Here is a 24,499-nt window from a genome sequence, read left to right on the forward strand (position 1 = left end):
TATACCACTAAAGGGAACTGGATAAAAGAGCAATGTAAAAATGCTGTTTGGAAATAGGACAAAACGTTTTTCTTGTAATATTTCTCAATAGCCACATACTAGTACAGAATAGTAAATAGAGCAGTTTCAATGGATTACACATTTTTAGAAATAAGAGTACTTACCCGTGCAATATTTATCATTTGTTGTTCTGAATCCCTTTGAATAATGACCTTTTTAGCTGCTATAGAAATAATGAAAGGGTACTGACAAAAGGAAAACCTGAATGATAAAATAGAGGAAAAGATAGTTACTTTGAAAGTAATATATTAACAACTTCATTTTGAATCAGGATCAAATTTTAAAAAGGAACTTGAGTATAAGCACATTCTTGTATTCATGAAGAATCCTGCATCAAACTTATAATCTATCATAATCTATTGCAAGTGTCCTGTTACAAACAAGTTATTTTTCAAAATAACTATAATTCAAAATTATAATTTATTATTATGTTTGTTTATATCCTGTTTTTTCTCTCTAGAAGGAAACTCAAAGCAGCTATGATAGCAAGAACACAACTATAGCTTTTGGACAATTATATGTAGAAGCAAACCATGAAAATACTTATTACATTTAGTAAACCCTTCATAATAGCAAAAAAAATCTCGCATGTTTCTTACCTATGAGAATTTCCATAGCATTGCCAGTTATGATACTCTTCCATGAGATCAATATGATCTAGTGTGGAATTATAGAAATCCGTATATGGAATAACAGGAGGATTAACCAGATTATTTGAAGCATCTGCAAGACATATTTAAATAACGAGTTTTCAGAAATGGTTCCTGTCAATCGTCTTTGTTTAGACAAGTGAAATTAAGATTGTCAAAAAAGAAATCAGTTGTCTATATTACCATATTACTAAAAATGATACATTTTTATTTGCATTATATCCAAGTTTTCTGTGTTTTAAAATCAATATAAGTAGCCAATTTGTAGTGTGACATCTATTCACTGCTGTTGGTGAATTTCTGCATACAGCATTTACTCTGTACTTGGTCTACACAGGTAAACTGGAATTAAAGAATGCATTTCTTCAAGCAAGGTAGGTTTCCTAAATATGTTGTCAAGATAGAAGATGTCAGCAATAGAATATGTACAAAAAGACACACCTGTTTCGGCAGGCTTTTGATTTCTGTTATTGATGTTTTTAAAAGATGCTTTTATGATGTTTTAAAGATGTTTTTAAGATGTTTTTAAATTGTTAGATTTTAGCCTGTTCTTGTAAGCCGCCCCGAGCCCTAGGGGAGTGGCAGTATATAAGTTTGAATAATAAATAAATAAAAAGCAGTTTTTCATCCAACTTCACAGGGGCATCTGGTAAAATTATATTACACTGGGCTCAGGTATGGCAGAACTGTTGTAGATAACACAGAAGAAGTTTTTAAGGACCATCTTTGTAATTTTTGAGTTGTTGAGTCAAATTGTCCATACTCATTATGTCTGTTTTCAATAGCCATTCATCTGTTGATGCAGTATCTTTGCCTTTCCATTTTCTAACATAAGTTATTTTTGCTGCTGTTACAAAGTAATTAAATAGAATTTCTTTATTTTTTCTAATTCAAAATCTATCATTCCCAGTAGGAAATATTCAGGTTTCAATTGAATTTTTATTTTCAGTATTTTCTGAATTATTTCATGGATATTCTTCCAATAATTGTTTGCTGCATTACAAGACCACCACATGTGATAAAAGGTACCCACATGTGTTTCGCACTTCCAGAATTTATCTTGTAAATTTTTGCAATATTTTTCCAATTTTTGGGGAGTTATATACCACTAGTACATCATTTTGTCCCAGTTTTCTTTCAAATCATATGCATAGGTGTATTTTAATTTTTTATTCCAAATTCTTTCCCAGTCTTCCATCTTAATTGAATGTCCTATGTTTGCTGCCCATTTTATCATACAATCTTTCACTTGTTCAGTTTCTGTTGACCATTTCAAAAGGTTGTTGTAGATTTTGGTAATTGCTTTCTTTTCTATCTGTATTATTTTATCCCATGTTGATTTTTATCCGAGAATCTTAATTCCTTGTCTTTGTTGTAATATTCTTTTAATTGTCTATACTGGAACTATGAAACATTCTTATATGATTTGTTGATTTCTTCTTGAGATTTTAATATATAATTTCTATTTTGTTTTTTCAATATGTCTTTTTATGTTGGCCATTTTTCCTAACCTAGTTCTCTCATTTGTATTGCTTCCGAGTGTGAGATTCATAATTGAGTTTTCTGGGAGAATCTATTTTTGTATTTTCCCCATATTTTAATTAGGGCAGATGTTATAAAGTGATTTCTGATTTTTTTTCAATTTTCCTTATGTCGTACTACATGTACGAATGTAGTACATTCCAATGTTAGAGCCTTAACTTTGTTTAAATTGGTCCATTCCTTTATCCAAATAATCCTGCAAGCTTTGTTCTAAAGTTTCAGATCCGGTACGCCAAAGCCGCCTCTTTTCCTTTGATTTGTTAAATTGATTAATTTTATTCTTGGCTTTTTTTCATTTTAAAAACTATATCATATTCACTAAATTGATTTTCTATTATGTTTCCCTGAGCTCTCATGATACATATATGCTTGAGATACATACTTTAAGTAACAAAAAATACTTCTTAATAAAGGAGATTTTTTTTGTGTCAGGAGCAACCGGAGTTGCTTCTGGAGTGAGAGAATTGGCCGTCAGCAAAGGACGTTGCCCAGGGGACGCCCGGATGTTTTTGATGTTTTACCATCCTTGTGGGAGGCTTCTCTCATGTCCCCGCATGGAGCTGATAGAGGGAGCTCATCCACGCTCTCCCCGGGTGGGATTCGAACGTGGCAGCCTTCAGGTCAGCAACCCAACCTTCAAGTCATGAGGCTTTTATCCCCTAGGCCACCGGAGGCTTCCCATATCTAGTCTTGCAAAGGAGACCAAAAAGTGAGAAATATCTAAGCTTGGAAAAGTTGGCCATGCTGACTAGAGAATGCTGGGGTTTCTGTTCCAAAAAAATGTAACTTTTCCAAGCTCTGAGAAGTACAGAGTTGACCTAGTAGCTGGGTCATTAGCTGCAGATATCCAGATATTCTGTAATAAGAAATAACTCCAATGGAAAAAGCATCATAAAAAAGGAACAAAAACTAATTGCACCTGGGAAACCTACTAAGTAAAGACAAGACTTTGGTTGCTGAGGGAATCCACCATGTACACTTCTCCATAGGAGGCAATTCTTCAGGTTTTGCAGGAAACAGGCGTAAAGAAATAAATTGGAGCATCCTATCTATCACCAGTTTGAATCTCTTCTGTGATATCCTAGAAGAAATAATCTGATGTTATTTTATTTATAGACCAACATTTGAAGAACATCACTGGAATTTGTTATTCTTTCTGAAATAATAATAATATAATAATAATAAAACTTTTTCTAGACTATCCTCTCTCCCAGAAGGGACTCAGGGTGGTTATTTAAGAGTTCAGAATATTCCATAAAAATTGTGTCACAGTCTTCATGATTAATTAATAGAGGGAATACTATTGAAATGGTTCGCAGTACTGCTGAACGTTCTAGTTCTGCATAACTGCTATCAGCATAGTGCCAACAATATTGTTACAGAATAAGCAGGCACAGATGAATTCACATCATTAAACCAATGTGATACAACAGACAGAAGATCAGTCTTGGCCAAGGAAAACATGGTTAGACACTCCAATTTAGCTACACATTGCCTTTGTTGTCCCGTTAAATTCACTTCAGGCCAAAAGACAATAATAGAAAAGGTAAAAAACTATAATATGCGAGGAATATGCATTATTTATATATGGCATCAATGAAACTGATCACATGACAAACATTGTCATTCTTAACACTTTTTTTTGCCATATAAGGAAATACAAATATATTTCTGAAGACTGGAAATGAAAGAAACAGGAAATTTGGCACTCATATTTTTTAAACAAGATATTCAAACAAGTTAAGGCCCGATCAACACTATTTCAATTCAATATTTAATAATTAAGTTTTAACAATGTAATTTTAATTATTGCCCTTATTCTAAAACTGAAAGGCTCATTTTACATTTTTTTTCATATTGCTTTAAAAAATTCAATTCAGTCCAGGTAGACTGCAACATTGAAAGGAATGTGTCCACAGAAAGAGAGGGCTGCTCAACACATTTGGTTCTCTTCTTCTGCAGACATGAATGCGAGATAGGAGGAACTGATCGGGGGACAGTTTTGTTACAACCCTGTCTGCCTTTATTAAACAACTTTAAACATGGCTTTTTAAATGTGCATTTGAATAATCAAAGACATGGTAGACCCCTCTCATTGACATACTGTTTCCTTGCTCTTTACCTCCCCCCCCACTCTATCCTAATACAAATTATCTCAGGAAATGTTCTGACACTTGCCAAGACACTTTATTAAAGGTCATGAAACAATGCACCTTTGACCCGATCACCCCCATTTTATTTATTGATGGTGATGTTTGTTTTATTACCTTCCCTATTTTGTTACAACGGTGTTCTTGTATTTTGTATTTTGTGCTTTTAATTTGTTTACTATACCTGAATGTTATGTTTGATACTGTTTTATATTGGTTTTATCTGTCATATTTTGTTTCTGTTTGGACTTGGCCCCATGTTAGCTGGCGCCAGTCCCTTCGGCGAGATAGTGGTGGTATAGAAAAATAAAGTATTATTATTATTATTATTATTATTATTATTATTATTATTATTATTATTATTAGCTTCTCCACATTTATTTCCCAAAGGTGAATATGAACCTTGCACAAGGCAATTTTGAGCTAAAAATACAAAAGAGATAACACAAAGTAATTACTAACCTCAGATAATGCTTAGCCAATTTTTAGTTAAAAACACAGACATAAGATTTATAGAACCATGCATAAAGTAGAAGCTGAATTCAATTGTGTTGGCTTGAAAAATCTATTCTTTACTATGTTACTTCTTCTTCAATTAATAGTTAATTTCTCTTCCCTCCCCTCAATCACTTTATATGTCACCCAAGACAACAGAAAACAGTTTACTTTTTAAGCCAGTGAATTAGAAAGTGATGATCGCTTTCTGTTAAGGCAGCAATCTGTCTTAGCAAGTGAGCATAAATGACATACGTTGATGTGTTACTAAACAGAGGGTTCTGAAAAAGAGTAAAAACACATTGTCAATACAAATATAAACTATGCCTCTCTAATGAAAATATTACAGCTTGAATATCCCTTATCCAAAATTCTTGGGACCAGAAGTAATTCAGATTTCAAATTCTTTTGACTTTGGGAATATTTATATTTGCATATATGTACATAATGAAATATTTTGTTCATTATGTTTCATATACATCTTATACACGAAGTCTGAAGATAATTTTATACCCAACAATTTGATAATTTTGTGCATAAAACAAAACATGTGTATCCTGAACCATCAAAAAAATAAAAGAATTAGTACCCACCTATGTGCACAATTTTGGATTTTTGGAGTATTTTTGAATTCTGGAGGTGGGATACTCAACAGTATTACATTTTCATAACAAGCTTTTGTGATTTAAGACTCCTTCCTAGTGTAACAAAGTTTGCTATACAATATTCTTGTCTTATTGATTGAAGCTGGCCCCTTCCCTTGCAATGAAGACATTCAGAGTTGCGCTGGATATTCACTGGAATTTAATAGCCATTGAGTATGGGACAAATCTCAACTACAAAATCATTATTGAACTGAACTGAGCTGCAACAGATGCCCAGTCAAAGAACAAACCTCAATCTGATTGCCAAGAGGGCCTTTCATCAAGGTTTCCATTCAAACTGACAACGCTAAAATAATTTTACTAAGAAATGGCAGAAAATTCACAGAACCCAGATGTGCAAATTTAAAGAGTATCACTCGAGAAGACATGCAGTTGTAATTACTGCCAAAGAAACTGGGAGTTAAATACATATGCAATTAACTAAGGACACTTTATTTTTGTTTAATTAACTTTTGTAACACCATAAAGTTATTCTGTATTCTGCACTTCCACAGTGCTTTTTAAGTTCTATACAACAAGCAGAAACAAGGGCAATTAAATCCATTTCAATGATGGAATGTAACAAAATTAGAAAATGGAAAAGTGAGAGAGCTGAGTATTTCTTCAAAATAAGTATAATTACAAGTATGAGGAACATTAGTGACCTGGGCTTCCAAATCAATAAGCCTTTATTGGCATATAAAACAAGACAGTGTAAAATGCGGTATATATTGTGAGGGCAATCTGGCTGTACATCTGTCACCCCATTGATTGCCAGGGCAGTGACCTGGGCTTTAAAAAAAGGTACAGGCAGTCCCCAAGTCATGAACAAGATAGGTTCTATAAGTGTGTTCTTAAATTGAATTTATTTGTATGTCGGAACAGATACATTTCTTCAGTGTAACTCCAACCAACAATCTATCTATCTATCTATCTATCTATCTGGAGTTATACTGAAAAAAATGTACCTGTTCTGATTTTCAAACAAATTCAACTTAAGAATACCCCCCCCCCCCCCGGCTCTCTCTAGGCCCGTCCAGACAGTACCTTTATCCCAGGAGCTCCCAGTTCAAACTGGAGGGTTGCTAAACAACATTCCCTAAAAAAACGGGAGGAATCGCGACAAAGGAGAGAAACCTTGGAATAAAAAGGTTCCCTTTTATCCCGTTTCTGGCCAGAAGAAGCACCTCTTCAAATGTGTGTGTGACCCTGTGTTCCCAAAAATGCATGTTTTCCTTCTCACCCCCTGTCTGGACTCCCTTCCTGGTTCCTTTCCCCCCTCAACTTACTGGAGCCTTCAACAGAAGTAGGTCTGAAGCCTCAGCCTCTCTTCCTCCCCCCTGGAAGATCCAACAGAGGCCCTTGGAGCAGAAATCCCCCTCCCCTAGCCAAAGCCCTCTTTCTGTTCTTCCAAGGGAAGGGGGAGTGAGGGAGAAAGGCTTCAGGCCTTGTTGGAGTCTTCTCCCAGTAAGTGCAGGGGGAAATGGGGGAAGGGAGGTGGAGGCTGACAGTGCCATGCCTACCACTGCTTATCTTGGATCAGCAGGGGTGAGTACCTGGACACCCCCGCTGCAAAACCCTGGGGTTTAGGCCAGCTGTGTGGTCTCCATATCAGGAGGAAGTGGGATTTTTGCCCGTCTGGAACCACACCTCTCTCTCTCTCCCTCTCTCTCTATATATATATATACTAGCTGTGCCCGGCCATGCGTTGCTGTGGCGAAGAATGGTGGTATGGGAAATAAAGTATTGAGGAATTGGTGGTAGTTAAGGTCAAGGGTAAAGGTTTTCCCCTGACATTAAGCCCAGTCATGTATGATTCTGCTCATCTCCATTTCTAAGCCAAAGAGCCGGCGTTGTCCGTAGACTCCTCCAAGGTCATGTGGGATGACTACATGGAGCGGCGTTACCTTCCTGCCGGAGCAGTACCTATTGATGCACTCACATTTGCATGTTTTCGAACTTCTGGGTTGGCAGAAGCTGGGGCTAACAGTGGGGGCTCTCTCCGCTCCCCTAATTCAAACCTGTGGCCTTTCGGTCCAGAAGTTCAGCAGCTCAGCGCTTTAACACGCTGCGCCATCAGGGGATATTATTTCCTAAAGGTTGTGAATATACAATATTTCTGATTAGTTTTTTTTGTTTGTTGGAGGCAAGTATGAATGCTGCAATTAGGAAAAATGATTAGGATGTAATGGCCTTGCAGCTTTAAAGCCTGGCTGTTTCCTCCCTGAGTGAATTTTTTGTTGGGAGGTGTTAGCTGGCCCTGATTGTTTCCTGTCTGGAATTCCCTTGTTTACAGAGTGGTGTTGTTTGTGATATTTTATGTGCTTCTACTGTCTGTGGCCCTGAGAAAACAGAGGATTTTCCAGACTTTGATGACGGGAATACTTTGTTGGGAGGTGTTAGCTGGCCCTGATTGTTTCCTGTCTGGAATTCCCTTGTTTACAGAGTGGTGTTGTTTGCGATATTTTATGTGCGTCTACTGTCTGTGGCCCTGAGAAAACAGAGGATTTTCCAGACTTTGATGACGGGAATACTTTGTTGGGAGGTGTTAGCTGGCCCTGATTGTTTCCTGTCTGGAATTCCCTTGTTTACAGAGTGGTGTTGTTTGCGATATTTTATGTGCGTCTACTGTCTGTGGCCCTGAGAAAACAGAGGATTTTCCAGACTTTGATGACGGGAATACTTTGTTGGGAGGTGTTAGCTGGCCCTGATTGTTTCCTGTCTGGAATTCCCTTGTTTTCAGAGTGATGTTGTTTGCGATATTTTATGTGCTTCTACTGTCTGTGGCCCTGAGAAAACAGAGGATTTGCCAGACTTTGATGATGGGAATACTTTGTTGGGAGGTGTTAGCTGGCCCTGATTGTTTCCTGTGTGGAATTCCCGTTTATTTACTGTCCTGGGTTTAGAGATTATATTGTTCTGCATTATTCTATCCCAGTAATTATTTCATATTAAAGAAGAATCTCACTTATCCAACATTCGCTTATACAATGTTCTGGGTTATCCAACGCAGTCTGCCTTTTCATAATCAATGTTCTTGTAGTCAGTGTTTTAAATTCATTGTGATATTTTAGTGGTAAATTTTTAAATACAGTACAGTAGAGTCTAACTTATCCAACATAAACGGGCCGGCAGAACGTTGGATAAGTGAATATGTTGGATAATGAGGACTTAAGGATAACCCTATTAAACATCAAATTAGGTTATGATTTTACAAATTAAGCACCAAAACATCATGTTAGACAACAAATTTGTCAGAAAAGTAGTTCAGTACACAGTAATGCTATATAGTAATTACTGTATTTATGAATTTAACACCAAAATATCACGATATATTGAAAGCATTGACTACAAAAATGCGTTGGATAATCCAGAACGTTGGATAAGCGAGTGTTGGATAAGTGAGACTCTACTGTAAATACTACATAGCATTACTGCGCATGGAACTACTTTTTCTGTCAAATTTGTTGTATAATATGATGTTTTGGTGCTTAATTTGTATAATGATTACCTAATTTGATGTTTAATTGGCTTTTCCTGAATCCCTTCTTATTATCCAACATATTCACTTATCCTGCCGGTCTGTTTACGTTGGATAAGTGAGACTCTACTGTATATTGATAATCATAAATTATCTGCTTAGAACTGGATTATATGAGGCCCCTTCTTCACAGCTGTATAAAATGCACACAAGTGGATTATATGGCAGTGTGGAGTCAAGATAATCCAGTTCAAAGAAGATAATATAAGATTATAAATGGGTTATATAGCTGTGTGGAAGGGCCTTGAGTCTACACTGCCATATAATCCAGTGCAAATCTGATAATCTGTGGAAGAAGTCTAAGTGAGGCCTAAATCTGCCTGGCCCCTAACTGAAGCCTGGCTGTCCCTTGGTTGCTAGGCAACCAAGTGGGCAGAGATTAGCCCTCTAAACTGGCAGCAATTGGATAAAAAAAATTATTGGTCTCCCTCTAATTAGGACTTTATTTTTCTTTTCTTTTTGTTGTATCAACCTTGAGGCGTGGATGATGGGTTGTGTTGTCAAATTTTGAGGTTGGGGGGCCTGTACTTTTGTTGTTTTGTGAATTGCCGTGATGCCATCACTCTTTTATATATATATATATATATATATATATATATAGAGAGAGAGAGAGAGAGAGAGAGAGAGCGCTTTGGTTGGCATAGTGAAAGGTTATCACCCCTGTGGTGTTTGTTTTGTTACCTATGCCCCTGTTCAGAAGATTTCACCTCAATTTCTGTCCCTGTGATAATTGAAAAATATGGCTTGTTGTGGAAACAAGGATTGATTATGAAGTTTTAGTTGAGACACCTTTTCCCCATGATAACTCTTTCAGGAGTGACTATCCCTTCCAAGGGGTAGATTTCTCTCACTGTCTCACCCCTGTTCTTAACTAGGAGTCGTTTATAACTTGGATGTTTGTAACTCAGGGACTGCCTGTACTGGGTAACATTGAAAAGTTCATACATATCAATAAAGTGAACCTATAAACCTTGTACCTGGTATATACTCTCTTTAATAATCTCCCCAAAAGGTGAGGGGGTTCTTGTGAATAAATAACAATTTAGGGAGCGTGGCTGTAGCCAAATACCTCTGGTATATACCATAATATACCTTTTCAGCAAAAATTTGCAAGACACTGTACAATAAGATCTACTCAATCCTCCTACAGGTAAGCAGGTTTGAGCCACAATTATATAAGTTGATTCTGTCCTATTTCATTCACCAAGGTGTAAAGCTATAAATTGCCTAACCCACAAATGAATATGCTTTTGAGCCTATACATCAACATGACTCAAAAAAGGAAAGCTGCTCTAGCTTTTCTGTTTTGGATCTCATGTACTTCATAGCGGCTGTACTGTTCTTTATATGAAATACAATGAATATGTCAAGACCAGCTTAGCAATAATAAAGAACGAAACAAACTGCTGCATAAAGGCTCTGAATAATAAATACATTCCTTTATAATAAGTGAGGGCATAAATTTTGCCTACCTGCAGAAGTATAAAATATGCTCTGAGATCATCTTTTGTTCTTGGCCTGGAAGCAAATTAATGGATAAAAGATGAAAGGTACAATTGAAGAAAGTAAAGGTTGCTTACCTGTAACCGTGTTTCTCCGAGTGGTCACCTGTGAAATTCGCACATATGGTATTTCCTGCGCCTACGCAGACAGCTTTGGAATCTTCTAGAAAGCTCTTTTAGTACAAAATGGCGGAAGCCCTGCCCACTTTCCCCATAGAGTATATATAGCCAGTGAGAGGGGCTACTGCCTCAGTTCCTCCGCCGCGAGTAGCAGCTTGAAGAACCGAGGCATGACAAAAGCGGGGAGTATGGGTGGGGATGTGCGAATTTCACAGGCGACCACTCGGAGAAACACGGTTACAGGTAAGCAACCTTTACTTCTCCAGCGTGGTCAACTGTGAAATACGCACATATGGTAGACTAGCGAGCTATTAAACGTGGATGGTGGGAGTCATGCCACTGAAGAGAAGTTCTCTGTGCCTAGGGCCATACCTCTCCTGGAGAGGCATCCCCTTGTAATGAACAACAAGGATCGACAGGGTAGGCTAGGCAGCCATCCCGAAAAAGGTCTTCTAAAGACATGCCCCTCAAGAAAGCCCTTGAACTGGAGACCACTCTCGTGGCCCTTAATTCACAAAGGCAAGTAAAAACCTGCCAGCTGGAACACAAACAGATAGTGGATATGATCCCCACAGAAAGCTGTTGGGGGAAAGTGGAAGGTCACTGGCAGCCTTACAGCACTCGAAGAAGAGTTTTGGAAACTCTAAGTCCAGACATCCTGTGTATATAGTAAACCTCTATAAACATCCACGAGATGAAGGAATTGATCCAGAGCAAGGACGGATTCTGAAAGAAGGTTGATAATATTATGTCCCGTGACATACGGATTTCGAGGAAACTTGGCAAGAAAGCAATGTCTGTCTCAAACAACACTTTATCTTTGAGGCAGTGCCGGTGTGGTTCATCTACCCAGAGTGGACACAGAACACCGGCCCGCTGTGCAAAGGTGATAACAACAAGGAAGGATGTTTTTCTGGGGAGAAAGGCCACATCAGTTGAAGAGGAGAAATCGAAAAACAGCTTCGATAGACATAAGAGGACGATTTCAAAACCCAAAGGTGGGAAATGATGGGTGACATGAGGTTACATGTTTTTGAGACCATGAGAAAAGTAGTACCAAGGAGTCAGAGAAGCACAGAGGGCATATTGATTTCCTCCTGTACCATGAAATGGCTACCAAGTAACGTTTTAGAGAAGATGGATAGCACGAAAACCAGAGTTGCTGGAGTAATGGCAACAAACAGAACAATTCATTTCCCTTTAAAGGGATAAGGAAGCAGTCTTGTTTACAGATGTAAGGACACTAGGTGGAGGCCTCTGTGATGCCCTGATAATGGCTTACGATTTAGAGGGATGTTTGGGCCTGTTTGCCAAGTTGTAAGGCATAGACAGTGCACATTGGGATGGTAGGCTTGTCCTCCTTGGGAGGTCAGCAAGTTAAAAGCGAGTACAAAGGTGGATGAATTCCCCGCTAGAATCCTCGAAGAATGAAGCCAATTGATCCTGTTGAGGCCCCCATGGGTGACCAATATATAGATTGTATCTATTGCTCAGATTGAGCACAGCCCTTGTTAAGAGAAAATGAAGGGGAGGCGTACATGAAGGTTGGGGTCTACCCATCTGTCAGGTAGCCGTGTACAGTGAGGGTAGCGAGTGGTGTCTGATGATGCAGACTGATCCATGTTGGGAATGCCGCCGGCATTGGAAGAGGGAAAGAACCTATGGAAGATGGAGGCACCGTATGTGCATATGTGGTTGCCGTGAGTTGCGCTGCTCAATTGGTCGGCAAGCACATTTTAGTCCCCTAGGAAGTGAAGGGCAACAAGTTGAATCCCTCTGGGGATGCACTAGTTCCAGATGCAGAGGTTTAAGTGGTAAAAGCCAGAGGGAGCTCACCCTTTTCTCGTTGATATCGAGTTGTCTTTTAATGTTGTATTGCCTGTTAGGATTAAAGTCATCTTTCCCCCCAGGGAGGGTACAAACCCCAGAGAGTTCTCTTGACCAGCAATGGTTTGAAGAAATTGATATGGTTGAAGGCCTCCACTTTGGGCCAGGAGACCTGCACTGCTATGTTCTCCGGATGTGTCCTCCATTCGTGGAGGGAAGAGTTTGAGGCCATTGTTTTGAGGAGTCAAAGGGCGGAGTGAGGGTACCACACACACATTTGACCATCTGCTTCACCAAAGGGTGATTTGCAGGCAGTTGGAGGGATGGGGGAAGCATGCACCTGCTATCATGAAGGCGGTTGCACAGTTCCAGAATCCAGACCTATAGGGAGAGGAGCTTCAGACCTTCCAGAAGGGTGACCGTAGTTGAAGGAATGTCAGACTGGAGTCAGGGTTTAGATTTCACGACCAGTAGGTCATTGTCAATATGAGGATAAGTTGTTATGTCCGATAGCCTAACGTAACAGATAGCAGCCTGCGACACGAAGAGCCAATCAACAGCAGTGAGGCCAACGGCAAGACATTAAAACAAAGGTACTGATCACCTATCATGAAGGAAAGAAACCTACAGCGAATTTACTGGATGGAGATGTGGAAATAATGTGTCCATATGTACACACATGAGTGTTTAATGAACACCCTCTGTTAGACAGGTGAGCCACCTGATCAGCAGAAGTGAGGCCAACGCGATAGAGAGGGTCTATTCGCTTGGACATAAAGAATGGGAACCAGTGCAAGGTCTGATGATCTGGCCAGCTGCAGAAGGGCAGCATGGGCAATTCTGTAGGTGCCAGTGGATGCTGTTGCTCCAAAGGAAAAATGGGGACATTGGCAGGTGGTTTAGCCGTGAGCAGGCACAAAGTCCTTGCCGTGTGCACCGTCAAGACAGAAAAGAACACTGGCTTCATCAGGAAAGGGTAACTACAGGTGATCTGGAATAACCACGGTTTCTGGGGTGCTTTCTGAATAGTCAGAGCCAGTGCTAGGAACCACCACTGGGTGGAGTGAGATCCAGTTGAGCTGAGAAGCTAAACCTTAGTGTAGTTACATAGAATGAACCACAGAGGACGCCCTTGCGGCAGTAACCTGATGAGCAACCATGAAGGTGGCAACATTAGCCATGGAAGTGGAAGCTGCCACTAGGGTGGAAGGCATAGGGGCAGCCACTAGAATGGGAGGCATTGGGGCAGAAAGCCCATAAGAGTACTTCTTTGGGGGCGAACAATGCCAGAAACTGCCCTAATTCAGATGGAGGTAAGGACCCCCATGAGACATCTCCTTATACTGGCCAGTATACTTGCATCCGGTGCCCTGGTGGCAAAGTACGTTAAAGCGCTGAGCTGCTGAACTTGCAGACTGAAAGGTCCCAGGTTCAAACCCCGGGAGCAGTGCTCCATGCAGTCATGCCTATGGCCACATGACCTTGGAGGTGTCTACGGACAATGCCGGCTCTTTGGCTTAGAAATAGAGATGAGCACCAACCCTCAGAGTCGGTCACGACTGGACTTAACATCAGGGAAAACCTTTACCTATACTTGCATCCATTTGGCTGTCGGGCTCAACGAAGGGAAGCTTGAGGTCTGAGACCGACTCCCTTGACACCGGATCCTTGAATCTGGCAGGGCCCGATGAGACCGGCAGGCTCAGTATTGGGCTGAGGCTGGGTTCCAAGCTCCCCAGCACTTGAAAGATCGGCATGCCTCACGGCAGCTATGCAGCTGGTGGAAAGGGCTTGATCCTTACCGAAGAAGCCAAGCTAGATTGGCCTATTGGCCCTTCTAGTAATAATAATAATAATGATGATAATAATAATAATAGAAGTGGTTGACTCATGATTTCGTGATGTGAAATCCAACATATATCTCTCGTTTGTTGTGTCATACTGTGTCCTTGTGCCAATAATAAGATTAACAATATTGACGTTAGTACATTGGTTCATTGGCCACTTCAATAATAATAATAATAATAATAACAACAACAACAACAACAACAACAACAACAACAACAACGATGTTGGCACATTAGTCCATTAGCCAATCTAATAATAATAATAATAATAATAATAATAATAATAATAATAATAATAATATCAATGTCCACTGGCCCTCATAATGACAAGAACAATAAGAATATCAATGTGTGCACATTGGCACATTGATCATTCTGATGATGATGTTAATAATAATAATAATAATAATAATAATAATAATAATAATAATGACATTGGCATAATAACAATAATGTCCAGTGGACCTTCTAATAATAATAACAATAATATGGCAAGGAGGCCTTATCCACAGACAATGCCTTGGCAGGGCCAGCAACGAATCCAGGTGGCCAGGTTCTGGAGCCTCTGTTATTGCTGGGGCCGGCATTGGAGCAGTGCAGAGCAAGAGCTCCTCAGCTGTCGAAAAGGACTTGGAGGCCTCCAGGCAGTCGAAACCGGCACAATCCATACAAGCCAGGCAGACAGGGAAATGCCTGCGCACGGTACCACAACATCAGCCACTAGGGGCAGAGTTGAGCGCTTTATATCAGCAATTCGTGGAGCGACTGCTTTTGCTTTGCCCTTTCTTTCCAGGAAGGCAGAGGGAAAATTGACGGTACCGAGCCGCTCTGCCCTTGCTCCCGAGGGAAGCAGAGGGGCAGAGGTGGGGCCAAGCCGCCCTGCCCTTGCTCCTGATGGAGGCAGAGAGCGGTATCAGGCTTCTCTGCCCTTGCTCCCGAAGGATGCAGAGGGGCAGGAGTGGAGTTCAGCCGTTCTGCCTCTGCTCCCGATGGAGGCAGAGCGGAGGAGGATGGTACCGAGCCGCTCTGCCCTTGCTCCCGAAGAATGCAGAGGGGCAGAGGGGGGGCCAAGCCGCTTTGCCCTTGTTCCTGATGGAGACAGAGGGGCAGAGGGTGGTATTATGTTTCTGCCCTCGCTCCCGAAGGCTGCAAAGGGCAGAGGCGGAGCTCAGCCGCCCATCCCATGTTCCCGAAGGAGGCACAGGGAAAGAGCCACTCAATCGGCTCAGCTGCCTCCAGGCAGCGGGAGAAAGCCCAGGGGGCCAATGCCCGAGCACTCTCAGCCTCAAAAGGCAGTCTGGGCAAAATCTGCGCCTGTGTGCTCACGCTTCCTCCAAGAGCGGCCAAAAGGAACAGCCACCAGGGGCAGTCCTGAGGCGTTTTAAGGCCGCAGCCTGAATCGCCTTTGCTTTAGGTTTCTTAAACCGTTTGGCCCGCTCAGAGGCCTTTTACAGCCCAACAGATAGTGGAAGCGCCCTGGAATGATAGGAGTTGGAAGGACTCAGTTTCCTTCGCCTAGCTTGATCGAAGAGGCAGGCTTGGCGGCGGCAAACTGACTGTTGAGGTAAGAGGCCTTTCAAGGCCGCACAAGGCCTTTCCCCCAGAAGGGTGAGGGGAAAAAAGGGCCTGCTCATGTAGAGAACTACAGCCCAGACTCGCTGTTCTGGCAAGTTTGGGGGAAAAGACACGCCTGCAACGCCTGAGCCACAAGGCCTTTACCAGGCAAGGGAGGCACATAGAATATCTTTCAGGCAACTTTTCCCCCACAGGCTGATCAACCTTTAAAAGGTGGTAGACGTCAATATTGGCCTGATATGAAGTAAAAAATAGTTTAAAAGATTAAAAATTAAAATAAATAAAAAATTAAAAGGAAAAGAAAACTGGCTAGTCAAAGAATAGAAAGATTCCATAGCTGCTGCTTGAAGCGGCGGAAAAAAGGAACTGAGGCAGTAGCCCCTCTCACTGGCTATATATACTCTATGGGGAAAGTGGGCGGGGCTTCCGCCATTTTGTACTAAAAGAGCTTTCTAGAAGATTCCGAAGCTGTCTGCGTAGGCGCAGGAAATACCATATGTGCGTATTTCACAGTTGACCACGCTGGAGAAGCTACGTACACCATACATGCATTTCATATATAATCCAAACTCTCTTCTCACCAGTCAGAAGGAGTATGTACCTGTCACAAAAAATTGTATAGTCTTTCATTTATTTTCAGACTATATACAAGAGCTTCTTAGAGAGGATTGCTTAGAGAGGGTTGTTTTGATTCTATGTGCTACACATTCCTTCCAGAACTTTAATTTATTGGCATGGGAAAACATATGTAAAACTATTTACCCTTTCCATTCCTGTAATAAACCATTAATTACTCCTTTTAGGACACACTTCTGGATGTCTTGGGGCTAGAGCAAATGAGAAAGAAAAAATTATAGTAAACACATAATGAACAATTCAATATGAGCAACAATTTTATAACCATTTCCCCCCTCCCATGATTGTGAATATTTCCCTCTCATGATTGTGTATGTATTGTGAAATTTGGGACTAATCATCAGCAAAAGGAATCTTCTAAAACAAAATTGCTATATTTCCAAATTCATGCTATGGTTATCCTTATGCTTCCACCTTGACAGCTTGTAAGGAGCTAAGCAAATGCGTTCTGGCAAATTATTATTTTTTAAAAGACAGCTGATAGGAATTAATTGGCAGGAATTTACTCAGTTGATGCCAGACAGAATAATAGTACAAAATAACTAATTATTTAATACTAATGAAGTGCAACCAGTTAGCGAAACAGAGGAACTCTTGTATTGATGGAGACTGATTCATGCCAAGAAAATGAACAAAATTCAAATATGGCTCGCTATTAGCCTCAAGTTACTGAGTTCAGGTGAAACTCTACAAACAAAGTAATTCTGTTTTGAAAAGAATAGAAAAAATAAATTATATGTTACTCTAATTGAAACTGATACTTTTAAGCCTTGTGCATTGGGTTATCTTTCACTTGTTTCTTTACTGTAACTCTAAAAATGTATGAACATTTCAGCTTTCAAACAACTGGCATGTCATTTTATGAATGTTGGGAATAAAATGCTTGCGGTAGACAAAGTAAATGGTTTTAAGTACATAAAAGTTTTAAAGAGTGATTAGATTAAATAATGTAATACTGTATATGCAAACAATACTAATCTTAAGAAAACGAGCCTGTTGGAATCATGAAAAGAACTGGGCTAAAATTCAAAGAAAAATGTGAACATCTGTGAAAGACACCAATGTTTTAAAAATTGCTTTCTCAACATGTATAACTGTTCTGATTTTGTTCACTAAATATGCTGCCATTCTTCTTGATCTATCTTTCCCAGACTACAATACATTTCCCTCCCAAATATCTATTATCAAGGTTAGAAACAAACAAACACACTTTTAGTGCCTAAAGGAGATATGACTCCTTTTGTTGTGGCAACCTTGGTGGGTCTGGGCTTAATAGGAAATTCCAAAAGCTGTGGGCAGGTCTCATGTGAATAATCAAATCCACCAAAGCTTAACCCACAAATGTGGGAGGGACGATAGTATATACGAGGAAGATCTATATTAACATTGACCCAGAGCAAGCTAAATGTGCTTAGAATTTGATGGGGCTAAAGCATATTATTGATTCTGGATCTGACATGTTGGTCTCAGTCCAACACCTCCTCAGTATAGCCCAAGTATCTGCATGTGGAAGGTATGTTATACTGGGCCATATATCCTCCTCCGACTTATTGTAAAGCCCCACATTTTGTGCCTTTACAACAAGAAGACCAGAATAGAGAAATGCCTGGCTACCCCCTAACAGTCAAATGCACAAAGTTTATGGTAGCACTCAAACCTCACTCTCTATAGATCTCAGCACTGTTGCCATCAATTTATATGAGGCTATGGGGGAGGTCTGCAAGGCAGACTCCAGCAATACATGGAGCGAGAGTTGCCAGATGTCCAAGCTGGGTTCAGAAAAGGCAGAGGAATGAGAGACCAAATTGCCAATATCCGCTGGATAATGGAGGAAGCCAGGGAATTTCAGAAAAAACATCTACTTCTGCTTTATTGACTATTCTAAAGCCTTCGGCTGTGTGGATCATAATAAACTATGGCATGTTCTTGGTGGTAAAGGGATACCAAGTCGCCTTGTCTGTCTCCTGAGAAATCTGTATAAAGACCAAGTAGCCACAGTAAGAACAGATCACGGAACAACAGACTGGTTCAAGATTGGGAAAGGAGTACGGCAGGGCTGCATACTTTCACCCTACCTATTCAACTTGTATGCAGAACACATCATGCGACGTGCGGGACTTGACGATTCCAAGGCCGGAGTTAAAATTGCTGGAAGAAACATTAACAACCTTAGGTATGCAGATGATACCACTCTGATAGCTGAAAGTGAGGAAGAGCTGAGGAGCCTTATCACCAAAGTGAAAGAAGAAAGTGCAAAAGCTGGGTTGCAGTTAAACATAAAGAAAACCAAGATCATGGCAACTACACCTATTGATAACTGGCTAATAGAAGGAGAAAACGTGGAGGCAGTGACAGACTTTATATTTCTAGGTGTGAAGATCACTGCAGATGCAGACTGCAGCCAGGAAATCAGAAGACGTTTACTTCTTGGGAGGAGAGCAATGGCCAATCTTGATAAAATAGTGAAGAGAAGAGACATCACACTGGCAACAAAGGTCCGCATAGTCAAAGCAATGGTATTCCCCATAGTAATCTATGGTTGCGAGAGCTGGACCATAAGGAAGGCTGAACGAAGGAAGATAAAACACTTTTGAACTTTGGTGCTGGAGGAAAATCCTGAGAGTGCCTTGGACTGCAAGAGAATCCAACCAGTCCATCCTCCAGGAAAAAATGCCTGGCTGCTCACTGAAGGGAATGATATTAGAGGCAAAGTTGAAGTATTTTGGCCACATCTTGAGAAGAAAGGAAAGCTTGGAAAATGTTGCACCTCAGAATAGTTCACCTTGCTATGGACACCAAGTCACACACAGAAGGAAGTCTTTTGTAGTTTTATTAAGCAAAAGCAAATATATATATCAAAGCAGGCAGATATAAGGCTTCCAAAGTTGCTAGAAAAGAGTCAATAAAATCCAATAGTTCATAAGCCAAACCAGAGTCAGTGAATCCAATAGTCCATAGGCAAAACAGTAAACAATAGATCCAAAAGAACAAAGGTCCAAAGGTTACAAAGATCCAGGAACAGGAGACTTCTCTTAGGCAGGAAGCAGGAACATCCACTCAGATGAAGCCAGAATTTGCTTTGACAAAAATCTGTCTCAAAACACACAGTTTTAAAAGCAACCCAAGAATGCATTTCTCTTTCCTTCAGAGGCCTCTCGCTTCCCAGCCAACCTTACACTACGACGAGGCTGAGACATTCCTTTCCACAACAACAATCAGCCCTAGATAATGACAGCGGCCCTTCAAGGTCAGGTACCTCGTTATCTCGCACCTGAACCGGGACTTGAGACATCTCCGGCTCATTAATTCCCATGGGAATATCATCCTGGCTGTTATCTATAGCCAGCTGGGTCAAGAGTTCATTCTGCTCAAGCTGCATTTCTCGAGCCTCTGAATCAGCCTGTATAATTCCCATCCCCATGCCATCATCCTGAAATTCATCCTGCATCCCATCATCTGGCTCTTGTATCTGAAACCCAGAATCCCCTTCTCCATCCTCCTCTGCAGGCTATGCTGTTGCTGAGTTACAACAGAAAAGATCATGATGCTGGGGAAAATGGAAGAAAAAAAGGAAGAGAGGCCGACCAAGGCCGAGATGGATGGACGGTATCCTTGAAGTAACTGGTTTGACCTTGAAGGGACTGAAGGTGGCAATGGCCGACAGGGAGCTCTGGCGTGGACTGGTCCATGAGGTCATGAAGAATTGGAAACAACTATGCGACTGAGAGAGAGAGATGGGAGAGGTAGCCAGGTGCTTCTCTGATCCTGTTTGCCTTTCACGAAGAACAGAACGGCTGTGCAAGGCAGCTTTGGGGCTTTATGGTAAGTCAGGGACTGCTGGGAAGGTATTTTTGGGCATCGTAGAGGATGCAATGCTCCAAAAGGGGCATTCACACATATAACATATAAGGACATTAATGCACGTGTATGTCCCCACCTGAATATCATCCATCTTTTCAAATGCTTGAATGATTGAATTGAAGATGTTTATAAATTTGTAACTATAAATTTATATAATGACATTGTTGTAGCTGCATTAGAAGAAATGTAATTTTAAATGAATGCAGATACTGGTATATAACTGGTATGCAAGATAGAAAGAAGGCACACTCATTTTACTTACTGCACTAAGTAAGGTGTCATAAGCTTCATTCACAAATTTAGCATCCACTCCACAATCTTCAATGGAGCTGAAAGGGCCATCCATGTATTTCTGCAAATTGAGATAATACATTAAAGAACAATGTTGCTTCAGAGCAGCTTTTTATGTTTTTAGCAATATAGGGTACCAGCAACACTGCTCTTGTAGTAATATATGCTAAGAAACAGACCTCACTAACAGAATAAGATGTGAAAATGTAGACTGACTGGTTACTCACAAGTGTAGTTCATTTTTAAAGGCAACCGACAATACTGCTGTATATAACAATGATCATGTAGACAAGAGGATGATTTGAATCAATCCTGTCAGCTCTGAGAATGCTACTTTTCAATGTAGTGGTTTTTTTTTTCCGTGTCAGGAGCAACCGGAGTTGCTTCTGGAGTGAGAGAATTGGCCGTCTGCAAGGACGTTGCCCAGGGGACGCCCGGATGTTTTGATGTTTTACCATCCTTGTGGGAGGCTTCTCTCATGTCCCCGCATGGAGCTGGAGCTGATAGAGGGAGCTCATCCGCACTCTCCCCGGGTGGGATTCGAACCTGGCAGCTTTCAGGTCAGCAACCCAACCTTCAAGTTACGAGGCTTTTATCCCCTTGGCCACCGGGGGCTCCAAAAATGTAGTGGTGTGAGTGCAGGACCAGTGAATTTTTCCCTCTTACATATTCAGAATGTATGTTGTTTTCTTGTAGGTACAGTCATTAGCATTGCAGTATTTCAGGGTTTTCATGTATTCATTGATAGGACTAATGCAAAATTTTGTAAGAAGTGTTTGAGATACATATCCAATACATAAAACTAGCACAAACAAAATCAGTATTTTCCTATATAGAACCAGGTGTTTCAGAAAGATGCTTTTCTTAAAATATAGTTTTTTATTTAATCTAGTTTCTGGTTCTCTTGGTTAGGATTTAATTAAAGTATATACTAAATGAAATACATATTTGCATTCTTACTAATTACTGTTTAACCCATGAATGAAAGACAAGAAAGAGAACTATGTTTTACCTTAAACGTAGTATTGATTTCCAGAAAAGAATCAAATGTTGTTGAATAAAAATCGTATATTGTTTTCCATTCTCCTGTTAATTTAGCTTTTTCTATGTCTTCCCTAAACAGAATATATAAAACACACCTTATTATACAGTACTGAAACATTTGACATAAAAGGAGTTCAAAAATTCAGAAGTGTAAAATACTAATTCGTATCCCTTACTGATACTAGTGAATTTCTTTTGCTAATGTTTTAACATTATAAATTATATTCAGATAGGTGTAATTATATTTAAATAACCAGTCTAAACAAAGCAATTTCGATTCAGATATTTTTCTATACTTTTGTCTAAGCATTACTCATGGAATAATGGGGAAAGGATCCAAAGAACTGCACAGTTGATTAAACAACTACCGTACCTAACTACCTGTGAGAAACTTTGTGTTTCTAGAATCAACATTTTCCATGACATGAAACAAAATACTTTTGTAAGTGTGGAAATTACTTTTGTAAGTGTGATTTGTCAGAAGCTTCCTTAGAAAGTTATTGATTTATAGCAATACTTTAGGGTGGAAGCTCAGGAGCTACTGTAGCTGAAGAGAGCTTCCTCAAACCATAGAAAGTTAAGTGGGTGACTGCAGACAACATACATGATCCTAGCTTGTTACATACTAGTACATCTCAGACTATCTTATATAGGAGATTGGTTTTTTAAAATGTGCCAATAACTGATATCATACCAACTGGCTGAAAAGGTTTCTTGCTTTCCAGGAAAGCTGCCATTGACTGACACTGGATGGCTCACAGACAAACCCTTGTTCCTGAACCACCACTTTGAGTAGCATAATGCTGTAAGTACGAAGTTTGTATATGAAGCTCATATATTAATCTGACAATGAATACCAAGTCCGAAATCCAATTGTTAGTTGTTACACCAACTGAAGCAATTGAGTTTATATTACTGTTAGCTACCCATCCAGCAACTATGTGCAACTACTCTAGATAGGAATAGCAATTGGATTGCAGATTCTGAACAGACTTTTACAGCTGAAAGGTAAACAGCTATATTCAGTCACCTTCCAACTATATTTGCTTCATGCAGTCTACAGCTGACCACTACATCCATGGATTTAACCATCCATGGAATAAATTTTTAAAAACCCAAAAGCAAATCTTGATTTTGTCATTTTATAAAAGGAACACCATTTATTACATCATTGTATATAATAGAACTTGACCATTTACAGATTTTGGTATTCATGAGGGGTTCTGGAACTAAGCCCTAATGGATACCTCTGTGTAGTAACTTCTGCAGTAAGCTATTATTAATGCCAGGGTCCCAGTCCAGCGGCAATTACAGCAATTTGTTACAAGAAAAAGTACACATATTGTTAAATCTCAGCACTGCTACTTACTGGAAGTCTTTAAGAGTTTTTGTTTGGGTTGGAAGATGAGGTTGTGGAGGGACTGAAACTTTCACTTCTGCTGGAAGAATATCCACAGAGGTGCGCTGCTTTTGTCTAACATCATGGCCAAGGGATGGAAGTTCTTTTGCTGATTCAGATTTTAAAAATAGTTGTATACAATGACTATAAAATAATTAATCTTAAGATCATATATTAAACAGTAATAGTAAACACATTTTCAGTTAAACATGGTTATTATTTGGCTGTAGCAAGAATTTCTCATCATGGCACTGCCTTTCTGTGGCGGAGGGAATGCATGCTCCAGTGAAGCAGTAGACTATGCTAATTGCAGCAGTGCTGCTAGTAGGGTCTCCTGTGTCAGATGAGCTTTTGCTGAGGAATTAGACTAGACATGTCAAACAGCTACTGAGCAGCAAGAGAAGTGAAAGGTGATACTGGTAAAATTCCTTCAAATCGTGCTATAAATCCATTCTGTGGATAACTAGAACTTCATGAGCTCCACTGTTAAGTAGTGTTTATTTTTTTTCTTTTTAGTGCTAGTAACTGTATTTAGGTTGTTCCTTGGTTACATTTTGTAAAAATCACTTGAAAAGCAAGGGTGTAAATGAAAAATCTGATGAATTTTTTTTTTTTTGGTAACAGACGGGAGTGTAATTATGATGAAATTAAAAATAAATGGGTGTAAAGCAGTAGCTTTTCATCAATGATTGATACAATAATTCAAAAGATGGAACTCTCCAAATTGTCACATGTTAATAGTTTCTACACCAAGAACAATAATCCCCTGAGGATGATGGGGCAGCATAATGAAATTACATGGCATAATTTACCCTATATACCTATGAATAAGTCTAGAAATTGTAGTTGAAAAATAAAAAAACCTGGGTTGACCACAAGAAGGGCCTGCCCCGCAGATCTTAATGCTCGCGCAGGGACATATAATTGCATACTGCTCTCAAACACTTAAAATAGAAAGTCTTTAAACCATGTCAATTCCTTCTTGAAATACCCACCAGGTGGAAATCTAACAAATAGGAACATACTAATTCTACTCATTTTATAATACCCACAACGAAAAAGCCGCCATTTGAGAAAACTGCTATATTTTCCCCACTAATTAACTTATTGCATGCACAAATTCCACAAAGCCTATGCCAAACCTCATTAGAGATCCTTTATTCACTAGCTCCCCACAGATTTAGCTGCTATAACTTGCATTTGTTAAAATTTTAGTTCCTACTGTGCAGTGTCATGTATTATGACTATACAGTATTTTGCAGAAAGACAGTTCTACTAGTAAGTACCAAAGCATGTCACAACACAAATAAAAAAG

At 39.8% G+C, this 24,499-nt stretch overlaps 1 protein-coding gene across 2 annotated transcripts in view; it reads right to left on the reverse strand.

Annotated features, from left to right (window-relative positions):
• The window catches only part of hectd2 (HECT domain E3 ubiquitin protein ligase 2), a 53,515-nt gene that overhangs the window by 17,285 nt on the left and 11,731 nt on the right, over positions 1-24,499 (reverse strand). Inside the window, exons 3-11 of one of the 2 annotated variants that reach the window (XM_062976179.1) lie at positions 23,155-23,293; positions 21,754-21,856; positions 20,713-20,802; positions 16,716-16,780; positions 10,555-10,600; positions 5,153-5,178; positions 3,185-3,333; positions 660-783; positions 165-261 (exon numbers count right to left, since the gene is read on the reverse strand). In XM_062976179.1, the coding sequence (XP_062832249.1) occupies positions 165-261; positions 660-783; positions 3,185-3,333; positions 5,153-5,178; positions 10,555-10,600; positions 16,716-16,780; positions 20,713-20,802; positions 21,754-21,856; positions 23,155-23,293 (839 nt within the window). Of the gene's footprint in view, positions 1-164; positions 262-659; positions 784-3,184; positions 3,334-5,068; positions 5,179-10,554; positions 10,601-16,715; positions 16,781-20,712; positions 20,803-21,753; positions 21,857-23,154; positions 23,294-24,499 lie in introns of both variants that reach the window. The other variant, XM_008115314.3, reaches the window with a different exon arrangement.

Source organism: Anolis carolinensis, chromosome 3 (genome assembly GCF_035594765.1).
Source record: "Anolis carolinensis isolate JA03-04 chromosome 3, rAnoCar3.1.pri, whole genome shotgun sequence".
Lineage (NCBI taxonomy): Eukaryota > Metazoa > Chordata > Lepidosauria > Squamata > Dactyloidae > Anolis > Anolis carolinensis.